Genomic DNA, 26,340 nt, shown 5'->3' on the forward strand with positions numbered 1-26,340 from the left:
TGAGCTTTAAACAATCACAGTATAGGGATAATATAAAAAGTCATCAGTAGAAAGTTCAAAGACTAATTAGGCTAATTAGGATTCCCTCAGGAGGATACCAACCCTGTGGGGGGTGAGGGGGAGAGATAGTTAATCAGCCAACTATCCATAATCAGAGTCAGAAAGGAAGTCACACTTTCATTCATTGTAATATACAAATGCCCACGATTAATCACCAATGCAAGGACCATGAATATGGGGCTTCCAGCCTCTTGTTCTGTATAACTCTAACTCTTTGCAATATAACACACTTTTGCCTTTATTTGACAGAGAACCTTGTAGAAATGTTGGACAGAAATGAGAAAAGGTTCCACAAAACATTTTAAAATTAAAACCTGAATAGTCGCACCTCGCTGTTAGCGATACAGCGATAGATGGGAAAGTTGTAGATGACTCCCTCTGGGAACAGTGGGAGAGACTTATCTCAATCGGCACCAGCTTTCCAGAAGAGGTGGGGCAGGACAAAAACAATTTTGACTCCAACACGTATATGTTTATATGCATATGTTTTATTTAATTTATGTAGCACATAAAGCTCACTAAAAGAAGCTTGATTGAAAGTTTTGTCTGACGACGAAACAGAGTCACACAAGATATATATTTATTGTTCTCTAGATCAATTGGCACAGGACAAACAGGCTAATAAAGAAAACAAACTGTAGATGAATTAGCAGTGAATGGCCACAACAAAACACAACGCATATACTGTAGAGTTGTCCCCGAAAAAAATAACAGATATATAAAAATCATTCTTGTGTTGAGAAAGCAAAAGCACAGCAAACGCATTTGCAACTTTATTTTGATTAGCACATTTAACATGTGGCTTATGTGGAGGTCACACCTTCTGATATTCAAATGGCCACGCTATTTTCTACCTCCGTTGGATCCAGGTATGTGTATGGGATCTCCAGTTTTTCATTTCTGGCTTTGATGGCCACACTTAACTCTTGAAGCTCTCCTTGGAAATCCTTAATCAGCTTGAAGGGAATCTTCTCACTAAAATGGTCGTCTGGGTACTGGCCGAGAAGGACCTGATGACATCAATGATACATTTAAAAAATAAATGTTTTGAATGTTTTAAAACAGACTTTTGGCAATATACAGTAATGTACAGTTTTAATTTGATTTATGTGTTTAAAGACTTGGGCACTTACAGAGTCAGTGGACTTCTTGCTGAGTAGCCACAATGTAGACAATCCCTGAATCGTTGTGTCGACATTAGGCAATGTCTGCAGCATCGTGGCCTCACTTGTTGTCCCCTTTGTGGTTGGTGGAGGACGTTGTAGGGAGATTGGAGTGTTGGGCATCCATCCACCATAATCAAACTGTGACGAATGAATGATTGACAGATGACTCGTAAATACAGTTTGAAGCTACGCCATATGTTAGTCTGTCTACTACTTGGGTCCACACTGAAACATTAGATTGGACCAAAGACATTCATGGTTCCAAGAGGATGAATACTGATGACTTTGGTGATCCACTGATTTTTCCTCTAGCGCCACCATGAGGATAACATTCTTGGTTTTCAGAGCAATGTCTTGACAACTTTCAGTTGGATCGTCATTCCATTTGGGTCAGACATTCATGTTAAACTTAGGACGAACTGTCATAACCTTGGTGGACTTTTCATCTACCATATCAACGTTTTAGTTTTTTCCAATACTAAACAAATACCTGCCAAATGAGTAACATTACTACCAGCCTAAGCTATACTTTGTGTGTGCCGATTAGAAACCGCTTGCTGATGCGCACGCATGTTAGCAAGGTAATCGAAGATGGTGATCTTATAAACAATATAACTGCTAACATTCACCATGTTAGCATTGCCATTGTATATATGTTAGCATTTGTTGTTTTTAGCTCAAAGCATCATCGTGCCAAAGTGCAGCCTCAGAGTCCTGCTAGCATGGCTGTAGACTTGTGTTTATGTTAAAGACTTCAGGCTAAGCGACAACCTTATGAACCCATTCCACAAAAATACCATTATTATAACTAATAATTAAAAGGCCCTTACCTGTCCAGTGTTCACAGCCGAGTGCTGTCCTGAGGAAGTGAAGATCGCCATGGTGACAAACTTGACCAACTCAGCCACGGTGGTAAAGCTCTGGGGAATTCCTGAGAATTAGCAGGAATAAAGTACTTAATATATAGATGACAAAAATATAGATGATGATAATGATTCGGTTTGCATTAAGATCATATATGTGCACATGTATCATCATTAAGATTGAGCCTGTCTTTAAAGCCCACCTGTGCTTTCTTTGGAAAGGAATCCATGTTCAAAAATGTCAAAAATCCACTTCTGCAGTTCAGAGTCTTTCTGGACCTCAGCGTCATTCTTGTAGTAGAAGCTCAGCACTCCCTGCACAAACCTTTGAGAAATGTTGATAAGTGCTGTTAAACACATTCCCAGTTGAATTATGCATTTTTTATATTCACTGCAGTATTAAGACATTATTTTGTAAGACAACATAAGACCATCTCTTTCCAATGATCAGTTCTGTTCCTTTTAGGAATTCGGTGCTTATTCAACAAAGTAGATCAAACAACTTTAAAGAAATAGTTTGACACTTTCTTGTTGAGAGTGAGATGAGAAGTGGTGTTGATCTTCTTATGTCTTGGCCAACATTTGGAGAGAAAGTAAAAACTTATATTTCTGTATATGTGCTGAATTAATGCTTTGAATTAAAACCTGAAAATAAACGGTAATTTCATATTCTGGAATTCTATGTGCCCTCTGTCATAATACAAATGATAACATTCAGACATCACCTGTCTTTATGTCAATCACACTAATGATTGTTTTTTTATTGAAACCTACAATGTTGAAGGGTAGGGATGCTCCTTCCATAATTGAACAGAGGTTCTCAATCAAAGTAGTTCAGGCTGATTCATTTTGAAAATGTCATAGCCAACTGCCAATCTACTCAATCAAGAGGCAGATCACTAATTTACTGTACTCTAATATTTTAAGGCATTGTTAATCTAACTTGCAGACATGCCTCTGGTGAGAGCATATCTGCTATAGAGCATACTGTATGTTTCAAGATAAACTGTTAAGTGGAAATTGCATCAAGATGCACTAACTGAAGACAGTATGCAAAGAAACTGTACGTAAACGGCGAAAGAAAGGGAAAACCCTACACACAAGTTGCAGCTTGACTGATTGATCCTGTGGTAGCTACTGTTGTAAGACATTGCAATATACAGTATATACCCCAAGATTACCAGTAGTAAGATGTGTTATTGAGGTTATTGAGGTGTCATTTCTGTATTTGTGATGGACTTGAGAGCAGCTTTTGCTTCATAGACAAAGGTCACTGGTTACCATGGTGATTGGGGCACCGGGTGAAGGGCAGATGAGATCTTAAGACTGGGAGTGCCTTGCCTTGTACTGAGAGGAAAGACTCTGAGCCAAACGCGTTGATATGCTTGTTATGTTTGTAGAGTTTAAAATGTGACCGTCAGGTTCTTAAAACTGTGGAGCTTTTGCTCCTCTCATCTCTGTATTTAAAGTGACATACACACACGCGTGCGCACACACATGCAAAGTAAGTCAAACGCACACTCGAATAAGCCATTATAAACTCTGAAACGATCCCAAAATGTTCCTGAAACTTGAACAACGATTACATGAAGACTGTGCTAGCTATCAAAATGCCCATTTGGCCAGATTTTGTTTTGTTAACGTTTCAAACTTTCAATAATTTTTCTACGTTAAAGTATGGCGTGTCACTATATGAACACGTGATGTATTTTGCTCTCTTCACGCCGAAACCCCATTCAAGTGAATGGGACAATTTCCCGCAGTCTTTCATTCAAGTGTGCAAAGCTGCAGGACGAGTTACTCTGCAAACTTTTGTACGGAATTATGATTATTATTAAGCCCGCAGAAGTACAGTGTGCTTGCTGCACAAGGCTTTAGAGCTTTGTCACGCATCACCACACCAAATAAAAGCTAGCTAGTAGGGCAGGATTTAGAACTCTTGTTTTCCAATATCAGGACACCTGTACTACCTGTGGATGATATCCCAAAGCTTGAGTCCATCATCCCTGAAGTAGAAGTTCGGAACGTCCTCCAGCCCACGCGCAACAATGTCGTCAGGTATGCAGAGTGAGCTGTAGGTCACTGAGGCCAGGGATCTCTTCAGAAGTGTCCTCATACCCTCTCCACCAGAACTGGCAAACTACGAGACAATCAAATATGTAAGGATCATAGTTCGAGATAAATAATGTACATGAAATTAAAACATATAAAAATATGTTTCGGTAATTAGGTGTTTGTCTTTTTGTACCTCTGTGAAAACAGCACCCTCAGATATTAGAAGAGCTCGAGCTAAGTAGTTGATCTGTAGAGTGTATCGAGTGTGAGGTACGAGGAGCTGAGGAAAAGAGGAAAACTCTGTTAACTTCAAAGCACACACCTTGATGCTTCTATACCATTTGGCAGTGTGAAATACTTGAATATATATACACTAAAACATTATGATTCATCAACTTTGGAAGAAAGTAAAAGTTAAGTACAGTCAAAGTTAAGTATTTCTCCCTTTCAGTTACCTTGTACAGCGGATGCACCATGGGCACGTTGCGCAGCAGTGACACTGCAAAGACTTCAGCCAGCAAATGAGTGCGCAGCAGGTGAACATTCAGTTGATGCTCGTTGAAATCTGCACTTCTCACAAAAATCTTGGCCATCAACCAGTCGTACTCAGAGTCAGTAGGAAAGAAGATGGGATTATCATCTGCTGGAGTCTGCTTCAGCTGCAGGATAGAAGGGGTGTGGTTCAATCTATTCAATCTATAATCAGTAGTGGCCAATAACATTTCAGGATTTCTAGAGATATCTGAAATTGTGTGTTTACTATAGATTTCATCTGCTTTCAGTTAGCTGTTCTGTTGATCTCTTAGTGCAAATTCATGATTTATTTGAATCCCAGGTCAGAGGGTCACAGGGTCAACTTGAGAACAGAAGCCCTACTGTATTGATCCAATGCTTACATTCTCAGAAAAAAGGGAGTCAATCTGGCAATTGCAATGAAAATACTTTTTCTCTGATCCACACAAGTCATATGTTTGCACTCTATTTGTGTAATTTAACTACAGGTAATTCTATCTTGTCTGTACATATGACATCCATAGTATTGCATGGCTGTCCGTCCTGGAAGAGCCATAACTACAATGGTCTAGATGAGTGTTATCTCACCTGAATAGCAATTGGCATCAGCTTATCATCAGGTGTTTTGTGAAGCAGGACCAGAGGAGCCATCAAGTACTGCGTCTTCCCGCTGACGATGTTTGGTTTCAGCCCATCCAAACGCTTGTAGTCACACAGGAATATGTTGCCGCTCTGTATTTGAGTGAGGATAAGAAATAATTTGACTCACATGCATGAATATTAACTATGTTAAGTGGACATGTAAATTCAACATGCATTTTCATTTTGAACACGTCATGGAGCAAAATCTGACTCTCAGATTAATCAAAGTGAAGACATTCACCTTCATTTCATCTGCCAAGCTACACTGACCACTGAGGGCGACCATGTCATCACTGACAGGAAAGGTATCAGGCAGGGTTGAGCAGCGTTGGATCAACATGGGGTTGACACCGTTTAGAAACTGGTAGCCAAAGAAAGCGTCCTCCTTCCAATGATCATGGACATAATCTGGGAAAAAAGCAGAATTGACCTTTATTGAGTTTTACACTTTGTGCTAGAAAATCTTGCTCTATCAGGTATCCGCTTAACTAAACACTGCAAGTGAAACAATGTGTTACATACATGGCTGGACACTGTTGTAGTTGTTTAAAAGTCAAAATCTTGATTGTATGCAATTAAATACTATAAATGATTTTCCTGTTTATTAAGCCGAGTAATAAAACAATTATAACATGTTTTAGGTATAATCATGGTTATCTGAATGGACATTTTTGAATGCACCATCACGCATACAGCATCAAGTGTTTCATTAAACTACCATAATAGTACCTGATATGTCAGTCCGTTTGAACCAGAACACCTGATTGATAGCTTCAATATTAGGCCAGTTCTCCTTGGAATCAGTAAGTCCTTTCAGTTGCAGCTCAGCCACCCTAGAAAATAAAAGCATAGATTAACTTTATTATTATGTCTTAAATCATTTTCATAGCCAAGTACAGCTACATAGATAGATATCTGACAGAAGTGAAGAGCTCACGCAGTGGCTAATGTGTAGAGAAACTCTGTGGCCTTGGTGAAGGAGAAGCGGACCTCATTAGGCAGAGAAAGAGGGCTTTCTGCCTTCATGCAGTGGGGTATTCCCTCGAGATACACATCCCAACTGGAAAAGATAGAGAGGAGCAGAGTAATGAGGAACTTTACACATATACCAGTGTATACGCAGTATGTAAGCATAATATGTACTTAACTTCAATATTGCAATTTTGCAAAATTCATTTCAATAAACCCTGGCAGGGCCTTCAATGTCATATGGTGGTTGATGTTCACCCAAAAGGGTGTAGATGTTAGTGACAAAGTGTACAAGCTCTGATTGCTCACCGATAGTCTTCCTCTCGTTGCTTCAGCTCCTGCTCCCGACTGTACCTGCCAAGAGGATGGTTGTCTTCAACGACTCTCAGAGCTTAAAGAAAGAAAGATTAACAAGGTTTTACATAATGTAGCGACCCTGTAAAGGGGGCTTTGTACGACAACCCCTCCTCTCTAGCAATCGCAGGCATGATGGTCGAGGTGCGTGCCTGTGATTGGTGGAACAAAGGGGAGGCGGGGTTTGACCTGTCTGGGGGACAGGAGGGAGTTAAGTGTGTGACGGGAACCGCGTTGTTGTAAAAGTGTCGGTGCTGGTAGCATGTGAGTGTCTCATGAACGGCTGTCAATAAAGCGTGCCTCCAAGGACAATAACCAGTCTCCGTGGCATAAACAAACGTAGCGAAACGTTACAATACATTGTTGATAAATACAGTGTGTTAGTTACTCAACCCTTCTTATAGAATAGGTTTTCCTTCTTTTATTTATTCCGTAGTCAGTAAAAAGCAGACAGGATGTCTGATGAAGACTAAGTCTAATTTATACAAACCTGTTGCCTCTCTGAAGCGGTGCACCTCACTGTCGGTGATCCAGCGGTAGATGGGAAAGTTGTAGGTGTCACCCTCTGGAGAATTCACTTCCACCTTGGCAGGGAACCAAGTGTCTTCAAAGAAGAGAAGTAAACGCGGTTTATCTATCTCTATTAGGACTAGCTTTCCAATGGAGACAGGGCAGGACACGGTGAAACTGGACACCTGGAATAATGACAGAAATGGGTTGAAAACATTCATACAGGAGATACAATGTATTTGATAACCACAAACTGAGCTGTATCATCCCAAAAGTTAGCATACAATACAGAATTTAGAAGGGTGGACAACATAAAATGTAAGGAAATGTAAGCTCATTACGGGGATTTTGTGTTGCTTTGGTCACCTTTGTGGCCGTAAGTTAAAGAGTTACAGCGCAGCACATATCCTGTTGCTGCACATACAAGTCTGAATTGAAGAGCTTTTCTAAATTGTTATTCAATTCAATAATCTTAAATTGAGGTAGAGTGTTATACATTTAAAGAAGGATATTTCAGACTTACTGCTCCTCTGAGGAAAGATAAAGCCCATTTGAGGCTAATGAGCCAGGTGTGTTCACTCTCCCCATCCGTGCCCACCAGCTTAATGGAGACATTGCTAAAAGTGCCGGCCGTGGCGAGATTGGCAGTGTATACGGTCACATTATAGTTCACCATTTTGCCCACCGGCAAGCAGAAGAATCCTGGTGGGAAGAGAACAAATAACTAGAAAATGCATTTCCTCCTGAAATTGCCTTGAAATGTTGAAAGCTGAAATATTAGAACAAATATTTAAAAAGATATTTGAAAATAGTTGAAAATACAGAAAAGGGAAACTGCCTTCTGAAAAGGGTTGAAGCCCAAAACCATTAAACTGAACTGATGAAAATGTTTAACTGATTGCGAGAGAGATCGAGAGAAAGAGGGAGGCAAAGATTGAGAGAGGGAGAAAGACATTTCGAGAGACAGAAGAGTAAGAGAGGGAGAAAGAGCGACTGAGAGAGATACAGAAGAGTAAGAGAGAGGGAGAAAGAGGAGAATAGAAAGAGAGAGAAAGAGATTGCGAGAGAGACAGAAATTTCGGAGGACACAGAAAGAAAGAGAAAGAGATACAGTCGCAATGCCTTTGACTGAATATCTCCAAGTCATTTGTGTATGTGTGTGCGTGCGTATGTCAAACTGTGGTAATTAGCACGCAATGAAAACAACATTAGAAAAAGATATAAGAACCAACATTAACTGATTTTATCACCAATCTATTACAGTCTTTGAAATCATTTCATGAAGTATTTATCTTACCTGTTTATGAAACCAAGAGGCTATTTTGATGAACTGCTCTCTTGATAAAAGTAATCAACACTTTCTCTTTTTATACAGTTGTGTGGGAGTGTCTAGTCAGCATCGATAGTATGAAGTCATTATTTTTGTTGGAATGTTGGACATGTATGAACACTTCCTGGAGGACATCACAGGATGATGCAATATTGTAATAAGGCAGCATTACTCATCATTCAACTAAATAAATTCAAGAGCAACTGCCTTGAACATTGTCAATTAAAAACACTACGAACTAACCGTTCACCGACACTGTTTATCCAGTTTATTCATCACATAGTTTTATTAAAAATAACTGTAACATGATAGAGACCAATTACTCCGGCATAAAAAATACAGTACAATAGTAGAGACAATTCAGTGACAGGTAAACAAGGTAAAGGCAAATTATTAATTCACCAAATGCACAAATGACTGACTTATTTGTATTGTTTCTAACACAAACATGCACTCAATGGCCACTTAATTGTGTAAACCTGAACAATCTAATGCAATTGAACACAACAGCGCTGCAATATATTGTAATTCTGCAAAGCTTGAGAGGTGTCTCCCTATTTTCACCTGATCAACTGGCTCAGAACAGACACACATCAAGATATTCAGGCAGCGCAAATTATCAGTGCAAAGCAACTACAACACATAGCAGTTGTTTCAGATTATAATTTTTTGATTCAATCAATGTTAAACATGGCCTGAAAGACCATTTGGTGATGAAATAAAATTGTGTTGAGAAGTGGATTACAATGGAGTTTTTCCTTTCACTCCTTTCACGCTCAAAATGCAATATACACTCGTCCCTTTAGTTAGTGTGAGATACAGGATCAAATCTGAGGGGAGGGGACAGTGAGGAGTCCAGTGGGCTTCAGCTTGTTGATCCCTCCATCCAGGATACAAACCCGCTGGAAATTGACCTTGACCAGGTGTACTGCAAACTGAGAGGACAAAAAAAAGAAAAAGGGGAAGGCAGTTATATATCCTTCCTTTCAGGAATTTCAAGTACTCATGACCCTTAAACATCATTGTGTGGTTTCCTTTAGTAAACTCTTGCTGTTGCCACACATGAGAAATAACATCTATACGCAATATCAGCCTTTCAACGATCGCTGTTCACCTTAATGGATGTGGAATGTTGTGTGTGTGTGCGTTTCAATGTTTCCTTTCACCTGGCCAGGGGACGACATGCGGAAATGTGCTAGGAGCTAAATCTGGTATAAAGCATCTTTTCCCTTTTTGGAGATTATGGTATTTTTGTACATGTGCCCTTATATATATTACATTACATTACATTTAGCTGACGCTTTTAACCAAAGCGACTTACAATAAGTGCATTAAACCATGAGTCCAAACTCAGAACAACAAGAATCAAGCAAGTACATAAATGAAATTAACTAAACTTAATATATTACATAATGTGTCGGAGCAGGAACAAAACAAAAAGTGAGTTTGTGGAAGTAAAGTGAACATTTAAGAGACAACAAGTGAGGAAAGTCAGGACTGAACCTGTCTGGGAAGATGTTTCTCTGTGACATTCTTTATGTACACACTGTTGATAAAACAATCCTCTATTTACTGTAGATACACCTTCCAATTAAATTCACGGAAATGCAATTACACAACACAGCCTCAAACGTTGGCATAAAGTCTCAATTAAGTCTCAATTACACATCAGACTGAAACATAACCTGTAAGCTAGAAAGATTTACAAATCAAGGTACCAAATATTGCAGGGATAGTGTGTTTGATTTAACAGATGTTACTTTTGTTTTGGCCTCTTCTTTGACTTGTGTTGGGTAAGCCCATGTCCGCAAATCTGACTTTGAAACCTCTGTTTGCAAATGTAAGATTGTATCAAAACACAACAGGTATTACAAAACAGAGACTGACACATTGCTAAATTAACTTGAGCTGTGTCACACATCAGCAGTTTAACCTAATTTGAATGCATAGCTTTAATTTAATGTTAAACAAAATCAGTCAAGCTTTTCAGATGGCCTCTGGTTAAAAGTGTGAGCTCCTTTATGTTAACAAATAAATAATAATAATAATAATGCATTTAATTTATATAGCGCTTTTCATAGTACTCAAAGACACTTCACATAATTAAAACATCCTAAAAGCTAAAAATAAATAAATAAGAATAGCTAAAATACAGGTAAAACAAATAAAACAAATAAATAGGGACTTTGAGTCGCTCGGACCCTGATAAGAAAACAAAAACAAAAACAAACAATCACACATTAAAAGCAGTTCTGAACAGGTGGGTTTTGATTTGCGATTTGAATAAGGAAAGATCAGTGCAGTCTCGGATGAGTTTGGGGAGAGAGTTCCAGAGGGAGGGGGCAGATATGGAGAAGGCTCTGCCACCCCACGTCCGGTGCTTGGTCCTATGTGGGATGGACAGGAGGTCGGCATCAGAGGAGCGGAGCTGACGGGATGGAGTGTGGTGGTGGAGCAGGTCGGTGAGGTAGGAGGGGGCCTGATTATGGAGGGCTTTGTGAGTGAGGAGAAGGATTTTGTATTGGATCCGTTGTGGGACGGGGAGCCAGTGAAGGCTCTGGAGAACAGGGGTCATGTGATCACGGGAACGGGAGTGGGTGAGCAGGCGAGCAGCAGAGTTCTGGATGTATTGGAGTTTGTTTAGGATTTTAGAAGATGTGCCATAAAGAATACTATTGCAATAGTCAATTCTGGAGGTGATGAAGGCGTGGATTAAAGTTTCAGCAGCAGATGAGGAAAGTGATGGGCGGAGATGGGCAATGTGTTTTAGGTGGAAGAAGGAGGTTCTGGTGATTTGTTTGATGTGATGTTCAAATGAGAGGTTGCTGTCAAACATGACTCCGAGGTTGCGGATGTGAGGGGAGGGAGACAGAGTGGAGTTGTCAATGGTGAGGCAGAAGTTGTGACTGAGTTGTGATAAAACATCCACAATGTGTACAATTGCCCTAAAAGTCCCCGACCAACCTCACAAGTGTCTTAAGTTATTTTGGCGCAGGTTGAAGGTGGCTGGAGTTATGCTAGGTTATGCTAGGTTATGCAAGGTCACAGGACTTATTTTGTCTAGCTCTGAGGTGAGGCAAAGCAAATAGGAAAGTCAGGGAAATGATGTCAGTCAAATACAGTCTAGTCTATACATGCACACACAGTCCAGAGAAGAAGTCTAAACAAGAAGGAAAATAACCTTAAAAATGTATTTAATGATTAATGAGTGAAAAGTACTTTGGGTTGTTGCTTAGATTCTCAAGAGTTTTAGGAGTACAATTAAAAAAGTAATTAGACTCAAATCAACTGAATACAATTAAAACAGAGCATGAAGACTCAGGCTTACTTCTGACTGCCAACAGGGTTTAAATGTTAAAAGTGCACAGTAAAAGCCTGAGCACCTGGGCATTCATTGCTTTGGCCCAGAATTAATGATAAGGCCACTGGTCTGGTGCACAGAGATATGGATGGCATTTAAGCACAATTGAGTCCTTTTATTGACCTTCACTTTTGTGACCTGCACGACTGAAAGGTCCGATGAATTACTGAGGTTGAACCTCAGATGTGCAATTTCAAGTGTGGGCTTGGCCGTAGTGGGTAGGGAGGCTGAGTAGTCGTCGTGCTCGTCGGCATGTGTGAGGAGGAAGAGGGTGATCGATCGCCATACTTAATACAATATGATGATCACGATGAAACATAATTACACTAATGCTGTGTGACAACACAGGTTTTCTAGTTGCGCTGCAAGACAGTAGCACTATGGCCACGTTCTCATGAGCCATAAACAGTTCACAAACAGCTATATTTACACTTCAATCTAACTGCAGAAGAATTCGTCCATTACTCTCTGTAACGGTTATTTTTAACCAGGTTCGAAACTGATATCTTTCCGCTGCTCCCTAAAAAAAAATAATCTAGGACTCATATCTCATCAATTAAGGAGAACTACTTATTTCCCTCTCTTACTTTCCAACATATGGAAGGAGGACATCTTTTCTAAATTGGGATGTTGCCTGAAGCCATAGCCCCTCATTTTGGCTAATTTATTCTAACGAGAGCACAAAAGAAGAATATATAATGATCAATATAGTTTTCTGTTCTGTTACACTGAAGTAATTTTTGTGCTCTGAAATGTCAAAGACAATGATTTATGTCAAATCCGGTTTCAGCCTTACTATACTGGAGGTACTATAGTACTAGTATAATACTACTGTATTCATACCCAACCAAAACTCAACCGGAGTAGCTGTTTCCTGAGGAAAGTCTTTTCAAATGCACAAAAACACCCGTCTAATTTACATCCGGCCTCAATGAGGACAGTCATTATATATAAAGCATCAGTGTCTGATTTAATATAGAATATATCAAATTCAGTTTCTAAACTTACACTTATATTTTATTGAATATGTATTAAATAACAATTTTTAAAGGATTTTTGAATGGATGCTAATTTTAAATATTTTTTAAATAACTCCCACTGGAGTGCCTTCACGTACCCCCAGGGGTACACATACCCCCATTGAAGAACCAGTAGATAGTGTGTGTGTGTGTGTGTGTGTGTGTCTGCTTTCTCACCATAGTAGCAACTTTAATGGTGTGGCTAATGATCACGATGACACGTCCTCTGTAGTTCTGGAGGATTCCTGTTGCAGGACACTGCACCAGCTCACCGTCAGGGCTGAATGCAGTGCTGAAGGGGATGTTGATGCTGCCAGAAATATGGCCTCTGCCGAAGCTGAAAGCAGTGGGGTCAAGGAGCAAAGCATTGAATAGGTAAGGCACCGTGTTCTTTTTCATATAGTTACAGGTAACAGTAATACCCTCGGCCAACACGGATAATAAAACGACAGTATTAAACAATATCAAGTCAGTTCAATGATAATTAGAGCGCTTGTTATACTGCTTATTGTGATGGCGACCAATGCAAAAAGCATGTAAGGCTAGCTTCAAGACAGCAAGATCGGAAAAAATAGCTCTCTGAAGGGCAGGAGGTAGCAGGGAGAATAGAGATACAGTACATGAGATGTAATGAGGGAGTCAGTAGGATATAAGAAAAGAAAAAAAGGAAAAAGACTGCTTCTTAGTGAGGGATTTGCTGGAAAGCGAGTGAGTATCAGCACAGGGACAGTGAACAACCCCACAGTGGTATGTAATAGAATAATTACTCTTGAGAAAAGGCACTTGTCCTATTTCTGAGAGCATCGCTATTGACATTATCGCTACACATCTTGAGACAAGTGGTGCTTCTTTCTCGGTCAAAGGATAATGTTCACTAAATCATACCAGCTGACACAACAACAAATAGAGTTAGTTTGTTACATAACGCAGCGTATATCCATTAACGGACAAATCCTATTGTGGTACATTTAGCCTTGGAAATACAAGAGGCCATTTGCTTTACAGCAGACAAGTTTTACCCCCTTAGACAATTTCCATTGCACTGATCTGAAGAGTAACGCTCACTTCTTCGGATCCTCTGCATTTAGTCCAGGCAGGGTTCTCTGGGTCAATACACTCCTTCTTATGAATAAAACTACCCATCTGCAAAAGCAAAATAAATGTCTTTCTAAAATATTGTAATTTTGTGGAGAGTTATGAAAAAGATTAATGAAGATGCTATTGATTGTAGCAAGCAGTTGACATTTATATTTTTAATCTAAGGGATTTATAGGGAATTTGTTTGTATGGGAGACCTACATTTATGTACAGTATGTGTATGCACATACACACTTTTTTTTCAATTATTTATTTGTCTTAAGAAGCAGGAAAATCCTCTCAAATCATAAAGGAAATAAAATGATCTAAATTACCACTCCTGGAGATACATGGTTTCCTTTAGACAGCAAACACACACACACACACATATATATCCACACATACTGAAAACCCAGTGAGCTGTCACAAATAAACTCTTCACTTGATATACTCAGGAATCGTACTATTTAGCTTAACAAAAGAGCTACTATTGTATGCAGCTTTTAAATAAGAATGTTGACTACATTCTACATAAAAATGTGCTCGTCGTGGCTGGCAGCTGATTGTTAAAACAATAACTAGACTAAAGAATTCTCTAAAGAAAAAGAAAAGAAAAATAGCATGTAAAATGAGGGAACTTTTGTTTAGCAAACTGGGTAGATGTCATGGGCCGAACTCAATGTTGCAGAATCTGGCAGCACCTGACGAAAGTAGATCATCCCACCAGAATGTAGTACTACCTGCCTGAGATGGGAATGTCACTGATTTACTCTCTGTGCCTGTGGTTCCATTTAAAAACTCTGCAAAGCACTGGCACCAGGTCAAGAGGTAAGCACGAGTTCAGAGGCACTGTGGGATGAAGAGAAAGGCTTCTTGCATGCACAGATGCAACTGAATGCAAATTGTGTGTGTTTGTCTTTAACCTGGAACAAAATAATAGGTACAGGTACAGGCATGATATAAATGACACTGTGAGATTTATGATCACAGTTTCCACAGGGACCTGTCTCACGAATTCTCAAAACAGGTGTAGGAGTAGTGTAGAAGGGCTGTGTACAAGATCACTGTCAGAGGGGCGTTGGCGTGTGTAGTGTACTATTAATCCACTAACTCTGTCCGTTTCATACTTGATAACATTAATAGTCGTAATTAGAAACCGGGGGTTCCAGTTTAGCCAGAACGTCTCTGATGCCTAAATTGTGTCCAAGACTTTTGCTGCATTTCTTTTAAAAAGGTGTTTGTAAAAAAAGTGAAGATATTGTCCAATAATGCTTCTACTAGCTAAAATGGTTTAGAATTACAACATTTCCCACACTATTTCCTGTCTAGCCTTTTAACACTTTGCCAATATACTTCTACAGAAGTGCTGTCACAATTGGTGGGACTTTGTCTGGCAACTTTCCGACATTCACACACAGTCCACAAGATGAAACCAGGGTTTGAAACTTCTCTCCAGCTCTCTTTTTTTCATTCCTTACACAACTATTTTTGTCCTTTTTCATGTGTACAAACTAGTGTACGATAAATGTTTTCCAAAAGAGACTGAAAGTACAGGTGGTTATTGCATCTCTCTCTCCTTTCACCTGACAGCCAGCTTTTCACTCGACCTTCAAGTTTGGCCATTCGGAGCAACTAAACACCCTTTTGATTCTTGACGTGGCCGTTGTACATGTTGTTGTAGGACACATTTCCTTTGTAGTATGACATGGCAAATAATGATTATAAGTTAATTTTCTGTTACCTTAAGTAACAGAAAACTTTAAGTTAGAGAAGTTTTGCTGAAGTAAATTCTACTCAAAACAACCTTATCTGAAATGGTCAATACTTTCTGAGCAGCACTTTTGTTGTTCTTGCTTTGTTGGACACAATCCAAGGTTGTTCAAACAGGCTCCAGTCTGAGTGCATCAATTCCTGTTGTGCCTCAGCAGAGAAAGATTGTACAATGTATTTGAATGTTAAGATGCCAGCATTTAACGGACTGGCCAGTAAAATTCATAAATGTTAAGGATACTCCTCGACACTACGGATGTCAACCGCAATGATTTTGGGCTTGCCGGCTTTGGTCCTTTTGGTGGGCCCGGCCATTGACAGCTCACAGAGGTCGATTAAGTCCTCGGCCGAGATCCTTGGGGATACTTCTGCTTTCAGGTCACACAGCGACAGAGGCTCCCGGGACTACAAGAAAGAAAGAAAAAAGTAACAGGAGATCATATGAAGGAGAAGAAAAGTGTAATGCGGTAATAAGTCATAATTGTAAAATGACTCAGACATGAAGAATAGTGTCAATGTAGATACTGTTGCTTCTTTAAAATAAATTTTAAAAAACAGTGATTAGACCTGAATGCCTTCCATGTTAACACAATTTTCTCTGTATTAATGAAATTTAACATTGTCCGTAAAACAGTTTGTCAAACTAACAAAATATTACAGCTCAAAGAGCACCACAGACGACGAGCAGCAGTGACCAGAACATGGCCAGAGGGATTCATTAAAGCACTGCGCCAGAGGCAAGGCTGAAGGGGACTGAACCCTGGTCTCTGCAATGGTGCGCGAGTGTAATACCACTATGATTCTGAGATGAAATACTTTGGAGGATTAAATGTGAAAAAAGGGAGTATGCTCCCTTAAAAGGTACCTTAAAAGTCCCTTAAAAAACAAACAAATGCATTGTGATAATGATCGGTCATTAAACAGTTTGGTTCTTCTATTCACTTCTATTCAAATCAAATAGAGAAATACTAACAGAATTATCAATGAATTTCAGCACACTGAAGGAAAGCAATTTACAGAACAAAGAAAGGCCAACTGCATGTTGAGGAGGTTTAGTGGCAAAACTCTGCCATCCATGAAATAAAATGTTTGAAAGCAGCAAACTCCATTGGCTAGCGTAACAATCCGTCCAAACAACAGTGTAGCAGTAAGTAACATCTGTGAGTCCAGAAAGGATTTTTAAGAATAATATTTTTTGGGAGAAGATTTTAATGGAACAATTATGTGCACTGTGCACCTTTAAATCCTGGCATTGTTAGTGTTTTTTAATTACCCTAAAAGAGATTTCTAAAACAATTGGGTTATTATTGTCTGCTTCAAATACATATTCATTGCCTGATCATTTCTTATAGATATCTTTCTTCGACTGTGACTATAGCAACATATTTGTCTCAATTTTCTATATTGATATGTGTGAAGGGTGCAGCTTCCCTCTGCCACATCAACACAGAGCCATAATTGCAAAAGGGAAGAGATTTGAGGAGTGGTGCATTGTTTTCAACAAATACCATTGTTCTGCTTTCCTGAAGTACAACAACAGCTATTCTAGGCAACATGAGAGAGCACAAGCAGAGCTATGATCTACATATTCATGGTGTCTCACTGCCATGACCAACAATTTGTTTTTTTATTAAAGAAAAACTAATTCACCTGATTTAACTTTCAATCTGATGTTTACCAATCATATAAATGAATAGGTTGAACAGATAGATACATAGAAATAATCTGCACTTCTTTGATGCAATACCAGACCTGCAATAAATAATGCCAAATGTTCAGTTCTATGTTGAGCCCATCAATTAAGTTGTTTGTGTATTAAACAAGTGTGATGCATTTTGATTCTTTGTTTTGGTGGAGTACTAAACAGCATTTTATTGAAAGGTGTTTGTATTTCTACTAAATCAGAAACACACTAGGACACCAGGACATTGTAACAGAGGTGAAGCCCCCGAGGTTCCTGACTTATCTTGCCTCGTGCCCCCAATTTAGTTTGTGGTTAAGGGCTAAAACAATAGCTACATTAACTATATTGTATTTGCTGTTGGAAATAATGCCCTTTCAATAATATCTTTTTTTGTGAAAGTGGGTTGATTTCAGGTGCAGGAGCTCACTTCCACTACAAAACACAGCAGGAAACCTTGCAAGTGACACACAACACTACTAAAAACTATAGACACAAAAGTACCACAAAGTTCAGTCAACACCTCTGTGTCACAAGGACAAAATGAAAAATCAAAGTGTTTAGCAAACCAGGGTGTGACTGAACCCACCTGCTCAGGAAAACCTTCCTGTGGAGACAAGCTTCCAAATTAAGACCAACCGTAAAGTGATTCATTACTGTGGTTTAGTCAGTCTTAACATTGTTCCCCAATCTTTCAATCAAAAAGTGTTTAAGTGCACAGAGGGGCTCTCTGTTTCTTTTATCATTATGTTGTATTCTTTATCATAGGACCAATCATAAAGAGCCAGATTAAGCCATTAGCCAATTTCCATCTGGAGTCCGTTGGCAGAGCAGTCACTAGACACTAAAAACATTCATTTAACGGCAGAAACACCATTATATAGTCTCTATCACAATAACAATTATAGAGATTTACAAGCACATGACATTATTACCATCACATTAATACAGCACAACTATACAACTGCAAATGAAATACTTAACACAGCACAGACATTTAAAATGATGTTAAAAATACAGAAAAGGGAATAATTTTTTGTTGCATCATTGAGATGTAAAAATCATGACTGCACTGCATCATAAACTCATTTAAGCTTTAAATCACTGTTTTTAGCATTTTTTTAAAAACATTTTTGCTGCACAAACCCAGAGATAAAGTTCAAAAAGAACAGCTGCACCAATCTCTCCATCCCATGTGAAACGTGCGTGTGTTCAGCCGGGTTTTAACCTACCGAGCTGGCAGGACTTTCGGCTGTGATGAGCAACGATTACAGCAAGTCCTGTTGACTATCACATACCATCTAATGAATGGAGACACGGAGTGCATGTGGATATTTGTATGTGTGTATGCAGATATCTGTTGTGTACACTTGATGTATGCTGGTCAACATAAAATACAACTAGCCTCTTGTTGCATACAGGGAGCTACGAAAGCAAATGAGTAAGCAGACGGGGAGAAAAAGGTACTCGAAGATTGGATATTTACTGATACATAAATGCTTATAAAAGACGTACAAGAGGTAAAAAATGGCACGTGGATCGATCAGCCTGTTTTTAAAAAGGACTGCTTTTAAAAGATTACTCACAAGAGTAAAAACTAAATGCCTTTCAAAAGGGTAAACACTTAACAGAACGCTGAAGAAAAGCAGTTGTTATGACAACCCACCCATGCAAAATGTTTCGATGCAAACTACTAAAAAATTGTTGTTCAGCCAACATCTTGAATGTTATGGCTGATTCATCATTTTTGAGCAGCAGTTCTTCTCAGACATCCAGAGTCCAAACCCGGTGCAAATGATCTGCTGACACAGCAGTCAATGCAGTTTTGGGTCTGACATAACGAACAGTGCTAAGCTGTCGACTGCTCTACCTTTGTGTTGTTTGTGAGCGTGAAGAAGGACTTTGGACACCTCCATAAAGTAAAACGGGCTCAGTTGCTCATACATATGCACATTTTCAGTGCAGCAAATGAGGAGTTGCAACACCTATAGGTCTTCTTTAGTAAAACAAATAATAATTGTGTCCCTCGCTTACTACACATTATTGTATCCACATCGTATGACAAAAACAGGCAAAACAGGCAGCTTCTCATTGCTTGTGGCTGACGGAGCACTTTGTGGCGACTTAAATTAAAGCAAGAGAAGTGTGTGCCAGCTGAAAGTGGCTTAATTACACTTTTGTCAATTAACTGGAGCGATTGATAAGCAGAAACAAATCCTCTGCAGTGGTTTGTGTGTGTGTGTTTGTGTTTGTGTTTGTGCGCGCGTCTACTCACAAATGTTCATGGTCCACAGTTGCCAAAAGAAACCAAATCACTTAATTGAAGTGGTAACCATGGTGTAGTTCAGCTGGGATGAAGCTTGATGACAAGGTCAATGACTCATTTAAAGAGCTGTCACACTGCGTGATTATTACTGCGCTGAGGTTTTCTCATATCAAACATATATAAGTCTGTAGTCCGACAAGAAGAGAAGAGAAGAAAAGCATAATTGAGGCCATGATCTGAGCAAAACGCTGACAACAAATAACCCTCACAGCAGCTTCATATGGTCATAAACACACACCAATTTCCTGTTTTAATTCTGGCCACACAGCAGTTGCCAATATTGCTCGAACATGAATGATTTCTTTTGAGAAAAAGCAGCCTCCTCTAATGAAAATGCATTTTTCTCTATGCTGACAAAAGACACAATTTAAGTCCAGACGCACACTTTGACCACAGAGGGGCAGTGGCTCGAAATATAATGCTGCTTTAATGTTGTAGCAGCAACTTGGTTTGCACATTTTTATTTTAGTCGGGTGTTTATTATTACTAACAGTAATTTAGCTGAAATATTGCCGATGACTTTTAACGTTGGAGAGACTCATGATTAAGAGTTTAATAACTAGAAATAAAACTGGGCAGACACAGTAACGTGTAACACAATCCAAACCGTTATGACACCCTGAAATAAATCCGAGTTTAGTGAAGCCTTTACAGTTCAGTGTCTGTTGACAATGTGTCAGAGAGGAATTCATTAAATTCTATGGCTGTTTCTATAATGTGGATAATATTGAGAAATCTTTCTAAAAATGTTGACACATGTCATACTGTCAACTAAACTTGATATAATAGGCTTCAAAATGCTACAAGTTATTGCACAGATGTTGTATAAGATTGCATCATTGTATCAGATTGTATATTATACAGGTGTTCATGTGATTATGTCTTAGTCAGTGAAGACTTACTAGGCCGGTTTTACCCATTCACAACACATCTCGTATAGATTATCCTACCCGATTGGTAATACTCCATTTGCTCAGAGTTTTTTAAAGTTCATGTGGCGCACATGTTCAGAATGATTTGAACCAGGAAGCATTATGGACATTGATTTGCTTAATTTTTAAAATAACAGCTCTGCCAGCTGTTACATGACAGTGAGCAATAACTTCTCAATCATAGCCTCCCTTGCACTTACCGCAATTATTTCTTTCCGTTAATTTTTTTAAAGTTACATTCGAGCCAATAATAATACCATCCTCTTTATGCACAGCGGTTAGCAAATACACACATTTATCATGTTGAGATGGACAACTTGTGCATTTTGAAACAGGTCAAGCTGTACAGCTATCGTTGCCCAGATGCTGTTGCTATGGCTGCCAGAGAGGAGCGACACCCATTTGAAAGCAGTCGTCCAAAAATCTGCACATGAACGCCATTATCAATAAGTAATTTAAGAATGAGGTAGACCACCTAACTCACTGGAGAGCAACGTCTGTCAATGATTGATGAGAGAGTACATCTAATGAATGGTTCAGGTGTTTATGTATTTGCTATGTTTAGAGAGTCTTATTAGTGGCTCAGAGAATGGAGGAGACGGTTTTGTACGATTCACTCACTCAGACCACGCTGAGTGGACAGCGGCTGTCCGGTGAGATGGATTTCTGTTCACCACGAGGGCTGAGAATCTGCTGACGGAGCCTCCTGCTCTCTTACCAGAGAGAAGCATGCAACACAAACACACCTTACAAGCATCTGTAAGCATCAGTTATGCGCCATAACAAGTTTTACAATATTCAGTTAGTGAGTCAAGACATCGTGGAGAAAAAGGTCTGAATGTGTTGCTCCACCGCTGAGTAAATTGTTGTAACTTTCCCATTCAATCTTAGCCTCCAGGATAGAGTCACATCGTTTCACGTCTCAAACCAATAGTTACTGTAAGTGCCCATTAGAACACTGAAACAGGTTGTGTGTGCTGTAATCATGCCTCTTGTCCAGACTGGCCCTAATAAAAGAGGATACCTTCTTTAAGCAATTTCAAATGTAATAGATGAGGGACATATAATCCAGTCATAACCAATTTTAACTGAAGCTAATATGCGGCTTCAGCCATTAATCAGATCGAGCAGATATCTTGCAAAATCGAAGGCTTTTTAGTCAGTAATTCCCTGTTCATCTTCGGATTGATTATATAGGGGAACTGAAGAGGGAGGGACTGCATGTTGATGTGACTTCCCATGAACCTTTAACCGAGAAAGTCAAATGCTTTAGAAGAATTTCGTAGAGGCAGCAGTATCTGCGTAATATGTATTGTGAAATAATAAGTAATGAGCAAATAATTTCTATATCAACATTCATAATCTTATAGTGTCATTTCAAAGTGCATGACAGCCCGAATGTTTCCTGAGAAAGAGGCGGGTGCAGATAGATGTTGCCATGGCTCAATGCCACCTCCCACCCATTTCTTTTTCAACTTTGGCAGAATCAGAAAGATTACAGCAATCACCTGGGCCCACGGCAGATAGGGGCTGACAAGAGTGTTCGTGAGCTTTCTGAACACTATGCATTCAGGTGTGAAAGGCAAACAGAGCTGCGCCACGGAAACCAAGCAAAACAATAGACGTGTGAAAGAAAGCATCAGATCAAGGAATACTCCTTAAAACTAAGTATGAAAATATGACTACTACTACTACAAGGAACTTCCATTTTGTGTTGATTTCAGCGGTCCCTGTGTACGAGAGTGGGAACGTTTCCTAGCACCACAGTCAGCAGGATCCGAGAGTCTGCTCTGCACGGTCCTGGTTCTGGTTCTCCCGTGCCTCCCTTCTCTCCAGCGGGCGCAGCAATACGTAGTTGCTGGTGAACCTGCATGATATTCATCTGATTTTGTGTGAAATCTGACTTGGTGGAATAGTATGTTATAAAAGAACACCAGCTCAGGGTGAACAAAGGAACACTCCCTCCTTGGTCACTGAGGCTTCGCCTCAACAGTCACTGACAGTGAAAGTATGTCAATAATGAGGAAAATGTGTTCACAACCCGTTAAGAAGAGGTTCTACTTCCTTCCTCCAACTCACCAGGTCGGTCTTGGGCATGTCCTGGTAGTCAGACGAGTAGTATGTTGCTGCTTTCCCAAAGCCAATGTCACCAGCGGCCTTTGGTGGCTGAGCGTGTTGTCGATACGTAGCGCTCTTTGGAGTCCAGCAGAAGAGGTTGATGGATTCACGAACACAGCGCTCAATGTCAATTTCTGTGCAGCAAAAAGAAAAGTAATGTGAAAATGTTACTTGCCAATGTTGATGTTAATGCCACCTATGAGTAAAGTCATAAACAACAGAGCAGCCATAACATTGCTTTTATTATCTACACCCAATCATTATGAAATCACTGAAAAACAACACATCTTTTATTGTTTACGCAACTAAGCCAGAAAACAGGGATCTTCATACAGCAAATAGACGAGTAATCATAGTTGGAGATTAGCAGCCTTGGGTGAAAACAGCATCTTTTTACTTCCCTTCTACAGTCTGCAGTCAGTGATGCTCGGGGCTCTGCAAGGCTGCACTTATAACCGCAGTGGTGCTTTGAGCTTAATGTTAACTATTAGCATGCTCACAACAACAATGCTAACATATTGATCAGAATCAGAACCATTTATTGCCAAGTATGTTGGACATACAAGGAATTTGTCATGGCGGGTGGTGCATAACATTGGACAATAAGACAAGTAAGACAAATAAGACAAATAAACACATTGCAAGAAAGATGTTCAGCAGTTGTAATGTTTTGATTACTCATGTGTAAGCATGCTTACATTTGCAAAGTAGCACGAAGTACAACAAAAGCTAATAAGAGGGCTGATGAACTCAAATATTAGACAAATAAACATTTTGACCTAAATGGTGGCACTAGATGGAAACTCAAGCAATTACAATTCACCTATTGAATAGTTACCAAGACACGTTTTACTTATTAAAATAAAGAGAGTATTCTGCCGATCTCTGCATTTTCAATTTTCCAATGATAACATTTTACTTCAACTATTTATTTAACCACTGTGTGTGATAGAATACAATTAATTAATACAAATGTGATTCCCTCCCATAAAGCATAAAAGATTATGCAAATGGTGCGTGGGAGGTTTAGTTGCAGAAGATAGCAGCTTGACCTTGGCATTTTGTTGCCATTAATAATCGTAATAGTCATCCAGCAGTGCCAGTGGCTCTTTAAAATAAAAACTGGTCATTGTTGAGCTGCTGTCCCTCCTCCGAGCACAGAGTAAAATATTCTTCTTTTCCCCCCTAATGCCTGTCTAGCAGCATCCATCTTTCTCCTGCCTCTTGTGTTTAGAATAGAGAGGATTAGGGAACAGGGACTCACTGGATTAGCCGAGGATTTGGGTAAATTAGGAATTCTTTCCTTCACACTGACAGCCTCTCTTTCACTCACATTTTTCATGGATAATAAGCAAGTCTGCCTAATAAGTGCTCCTTGGTATGACCTGCACCGGGCCCAGGATCAAGCTAAATGATATTAAATATGTATCTTTCCCCCACTCTATGTCCCACAGCGACGTCACGGTTAGGGTCTGTCCGCTCACCTGGGCTAGGACCTCAGACTCAGTTACCAGGCTCATTCCAGTGAAAAACACACCGGTGGTCTGAGATTCCTCACAGACGGGCACACAGGCAGTTCAGGGAAACACATTTTCCCTCCCTTAGGCAACGAATGCGGCATGCAATCACTCCTCCAGCTAAAAGAGGCAGGAATGGGGAAGAGGAGATTGATAGCGGTTTTATTAACAAGCCCTGGGCTCAACGGGGCATTCCAAGGCAGCCCATTTCAGAAAAGAGCCATTTTTCTTTAATTTTAGTAAGCAAAATTACATTTCAGTAATTGTGTAGAGGTGTTGATTGTGGGCTGTGACTTGTTGCCACAAATAGTAGAATAGCAGGATTTGTAACAAGCAACTCAGGTGGTGGTGGTGGTGGTGGTGGTGGTGGTGGTGGTGGTGGGGGGGGGGGGGGGGGGGTGATTGTGGTGCAAAGGACAGACCTGACAATAATGGAGATTAAGGGTTTAGTAAATTAAACATATAGTGAAAATCTGTTGCATTGTAATGCTCCAACCAACTCTGCATAGAATACCAGACGGACCATGAAAATGACTTTGTACATTATAATCAAATAAATGAAGCCAATTGAGAATTCCCTTCTCACATTTTGAATAGCTCCATATTTGTAAACCACGATGACATTGATCACATAAGGTGGGAGTGTGGAAATTGATTATCTATTGTCCAGAGGTTTGTTCATCCATCCACCTTTGATTTTCATAGTTATACTGTGTACCAATGACTACATTTGGGCAACACATGAGGGAATGATTTATGCTGTTGATTACATTTAAAATTTACACTTGAATGACATGAGAGGGTTTTCCAATTGTTGCTTGTTTGTTTTGATGACACTTAGATAGATGATGTGCATTGGATTTGCATGTCTTTAAGGGTCAAGATAAAACAAACAAAAACAAGGTTATGCAAATCTTGATCCTTGGTATTGTAGAGCGAGAGAGAGGATGAACGGCGGTGCCAAAGAAATGTTAAAAACTAATAATTACTATAGTCTCCAAGGCATGTTCACAAATCAAAAGGATTGTATATACTAAATTCATACAATGCATACAAAATGAACAGACTCACTGGATAAAATGTCAAATGCAGCATTAGATTAAAATCAGCTTATTTCTGTGGTTCAAAATGGTACCAATGTATTATTTCTATCAGTTTTTATGACGTATGAAAGTGTACACAGAGTAGCCTGTCAGTCTTCTGAATGGAGTCCTTTAGCTCTTTAAAAGAAACTACCTGAGGACATTATTAATTAAATGCTTCAGTTCTGAATGTCATAAAAACACTTAGTGTTAGTCATTTTCAAATGAGAACTTCCCCTTTTCTGCAAACAGTGAAAAATAGGGAGCTCGGAAATAACTTGGCTTCTCTGAGGTCTGAGTATTTGTAGACACAGTTCAACTTTGAGCTCAAAAGCTGGAGTGAATCTGGGATAATGAAGACATTCAGCCCCATGTAAATATTGTCAATATGGATATGATACCCAGGTCCTGCTTAATGCTGACTGCCTGCAATAGTATTATTGTATTCATACTCTAATGTTAAAATGCTCCAGACTACTCTCTCAGTCAAATTCCCAAATGCAAATGCAAATATGTCACGCCAAATTTGTCATCCAGTTCCAAAACTAAACCTCCAACATCAATATTCTGCGTCTCCTTCTGCTGATGTTTTCAAGGTGTGCCTGTGTGCAGTGTTGCCTCTGGCACTTTGAGCAGCTCGTGCTTGTTTTTCTCAGAACTAAACGTCTATAACTAGAGCTCATCGGTTCTGTGCCCAGCGCTGCTCATTGAGACAGATGCTAATGTCCCGTGAAGGCAAATGCGGCTGCATCATCAGTAAACACACGGTCCATGTCAGCCGGGGAGAGCCTTTCGGGTCTATTGTGAATCAATGAAGTCTCCAAACAAGAGAAAGTTATAGATTACCCAAGGCTACAAGACTTAGCAAATGGGAATCACAAAATGAGATTAATTGCAAACAAATGGCAGTTGAGATGAATTGCTGGCTTCAAGGCAAAATGTTGCAGCACGGGTCTTACCTGTTTCACAATTAATTCGATTTCAGACTCTGATAT

The 26,340-nt window shown here is 39.5% G+C and overlaps 2 protein-coding genes across 2 annotated transcripts in view; both read right to left on the minus strand.

Moving 5' to 3' along the window:
* Positions 1-528: 528 nt before the first annotated feature.
* Positions 529-8,536, minus strand: LOC117737934 (arachidonate 12-lipoxygenase, 12R-type-like). The gene is made up of 15 exons (XM_034544193.1): positions 8,430-8,536; positions 7,656-7,834; positions 7,113-7,317; positions 6,578-6,659; positions 6,237-6,359; positions 6,029-6,132; positions 5,541-5,707; positions 5,246-5,389; positions 4,600-4,803; positions 4,338-4,424; positions 4,060-4,229; positions 2,293-2,414; positions 2,057-2,157; positions 1,194-1,364; positions 529-1,070 (listed from the first exon to the last, which is right to left on the minus strand). The coding sequence occupies exons 2-15, from the start codon at positions 7,806-7,808 to the stop codon at positions 891-893; spliced, it is 2,013 nt and encodes a 670-aa protein (XP_034400084.1). The 5' UTR covers positions 7,809-7,834; positions 8,430-8,536; the 3' UTR covers positions 529-890.
* Positions 8,537-8,715: 179 nt separating this feature from the next.
* Positions 8,716-26,340, minus strand: part of tbck (TBC1 domain containing kinase) — a 34,085-nt gene continuing 16,460 nt past the window's right edge. The window contains exons 23-26 of the mRNA XM_034546804.1: positions 22,708-22,880; positions 15,931-16,094; positions 13,020-13,179; positions 8,716-9,397 (exon numbers count right to left, since the gene is read on the minus strand). Of these exons, the coding sequence (XP_034402695.1) occupies positions 9,287-9,397; positions 13,020-13,179; positions 15,931-16,094; positions 22,708-22,880 (608 nt within the window). The 3' untranslated portion in view covers positions 8,716-9,286. The remainder of the gene's footprint in view (positions 9,398-13,019; positions 13,180-15,930; positions 16,095-22,707; positions 22,881-26,340) is intronic.

Source organism: Cyclopterus lumpus, chromosome 1 (assembly GCF_009769545.1).
Source record: "Cyclopterus lumpus isolate fCycLum1 chromosome 1, fCycLum1.pri, whole genome shotgun sequence".
NCBI classification, from domain to species: domain Eukaryota; kingdom Metazoa; phylum Chordata; class Actinopteri; order Perciformes; family Cyclopteridae; genus Cyclopterus; species Cyclopterus lumpus.

Coding starts and splice junctions, on each gene's coding strand:
- LOC117737934 (XM_034544193.1), bottom strand. CDS start 7,808: ATGGTGAACTATAATGTGACCGTATACACTGCCAATCTCGCCACGGCC. Junction 1,365..2,056: donor CGGCTGTGAACACTGGACAG/GTAAGGGCCTTT, acceptor CATTCGTCACAG/TTTGATTATGGTGGATGGAT. Junction 1,071..1,193: donor GCAAGAAGTCCACTGACTCT/GTAAGTGCCCAA, acceptor TGATGTCATCAG/GTCCTTCTCGGCCAGTACCC.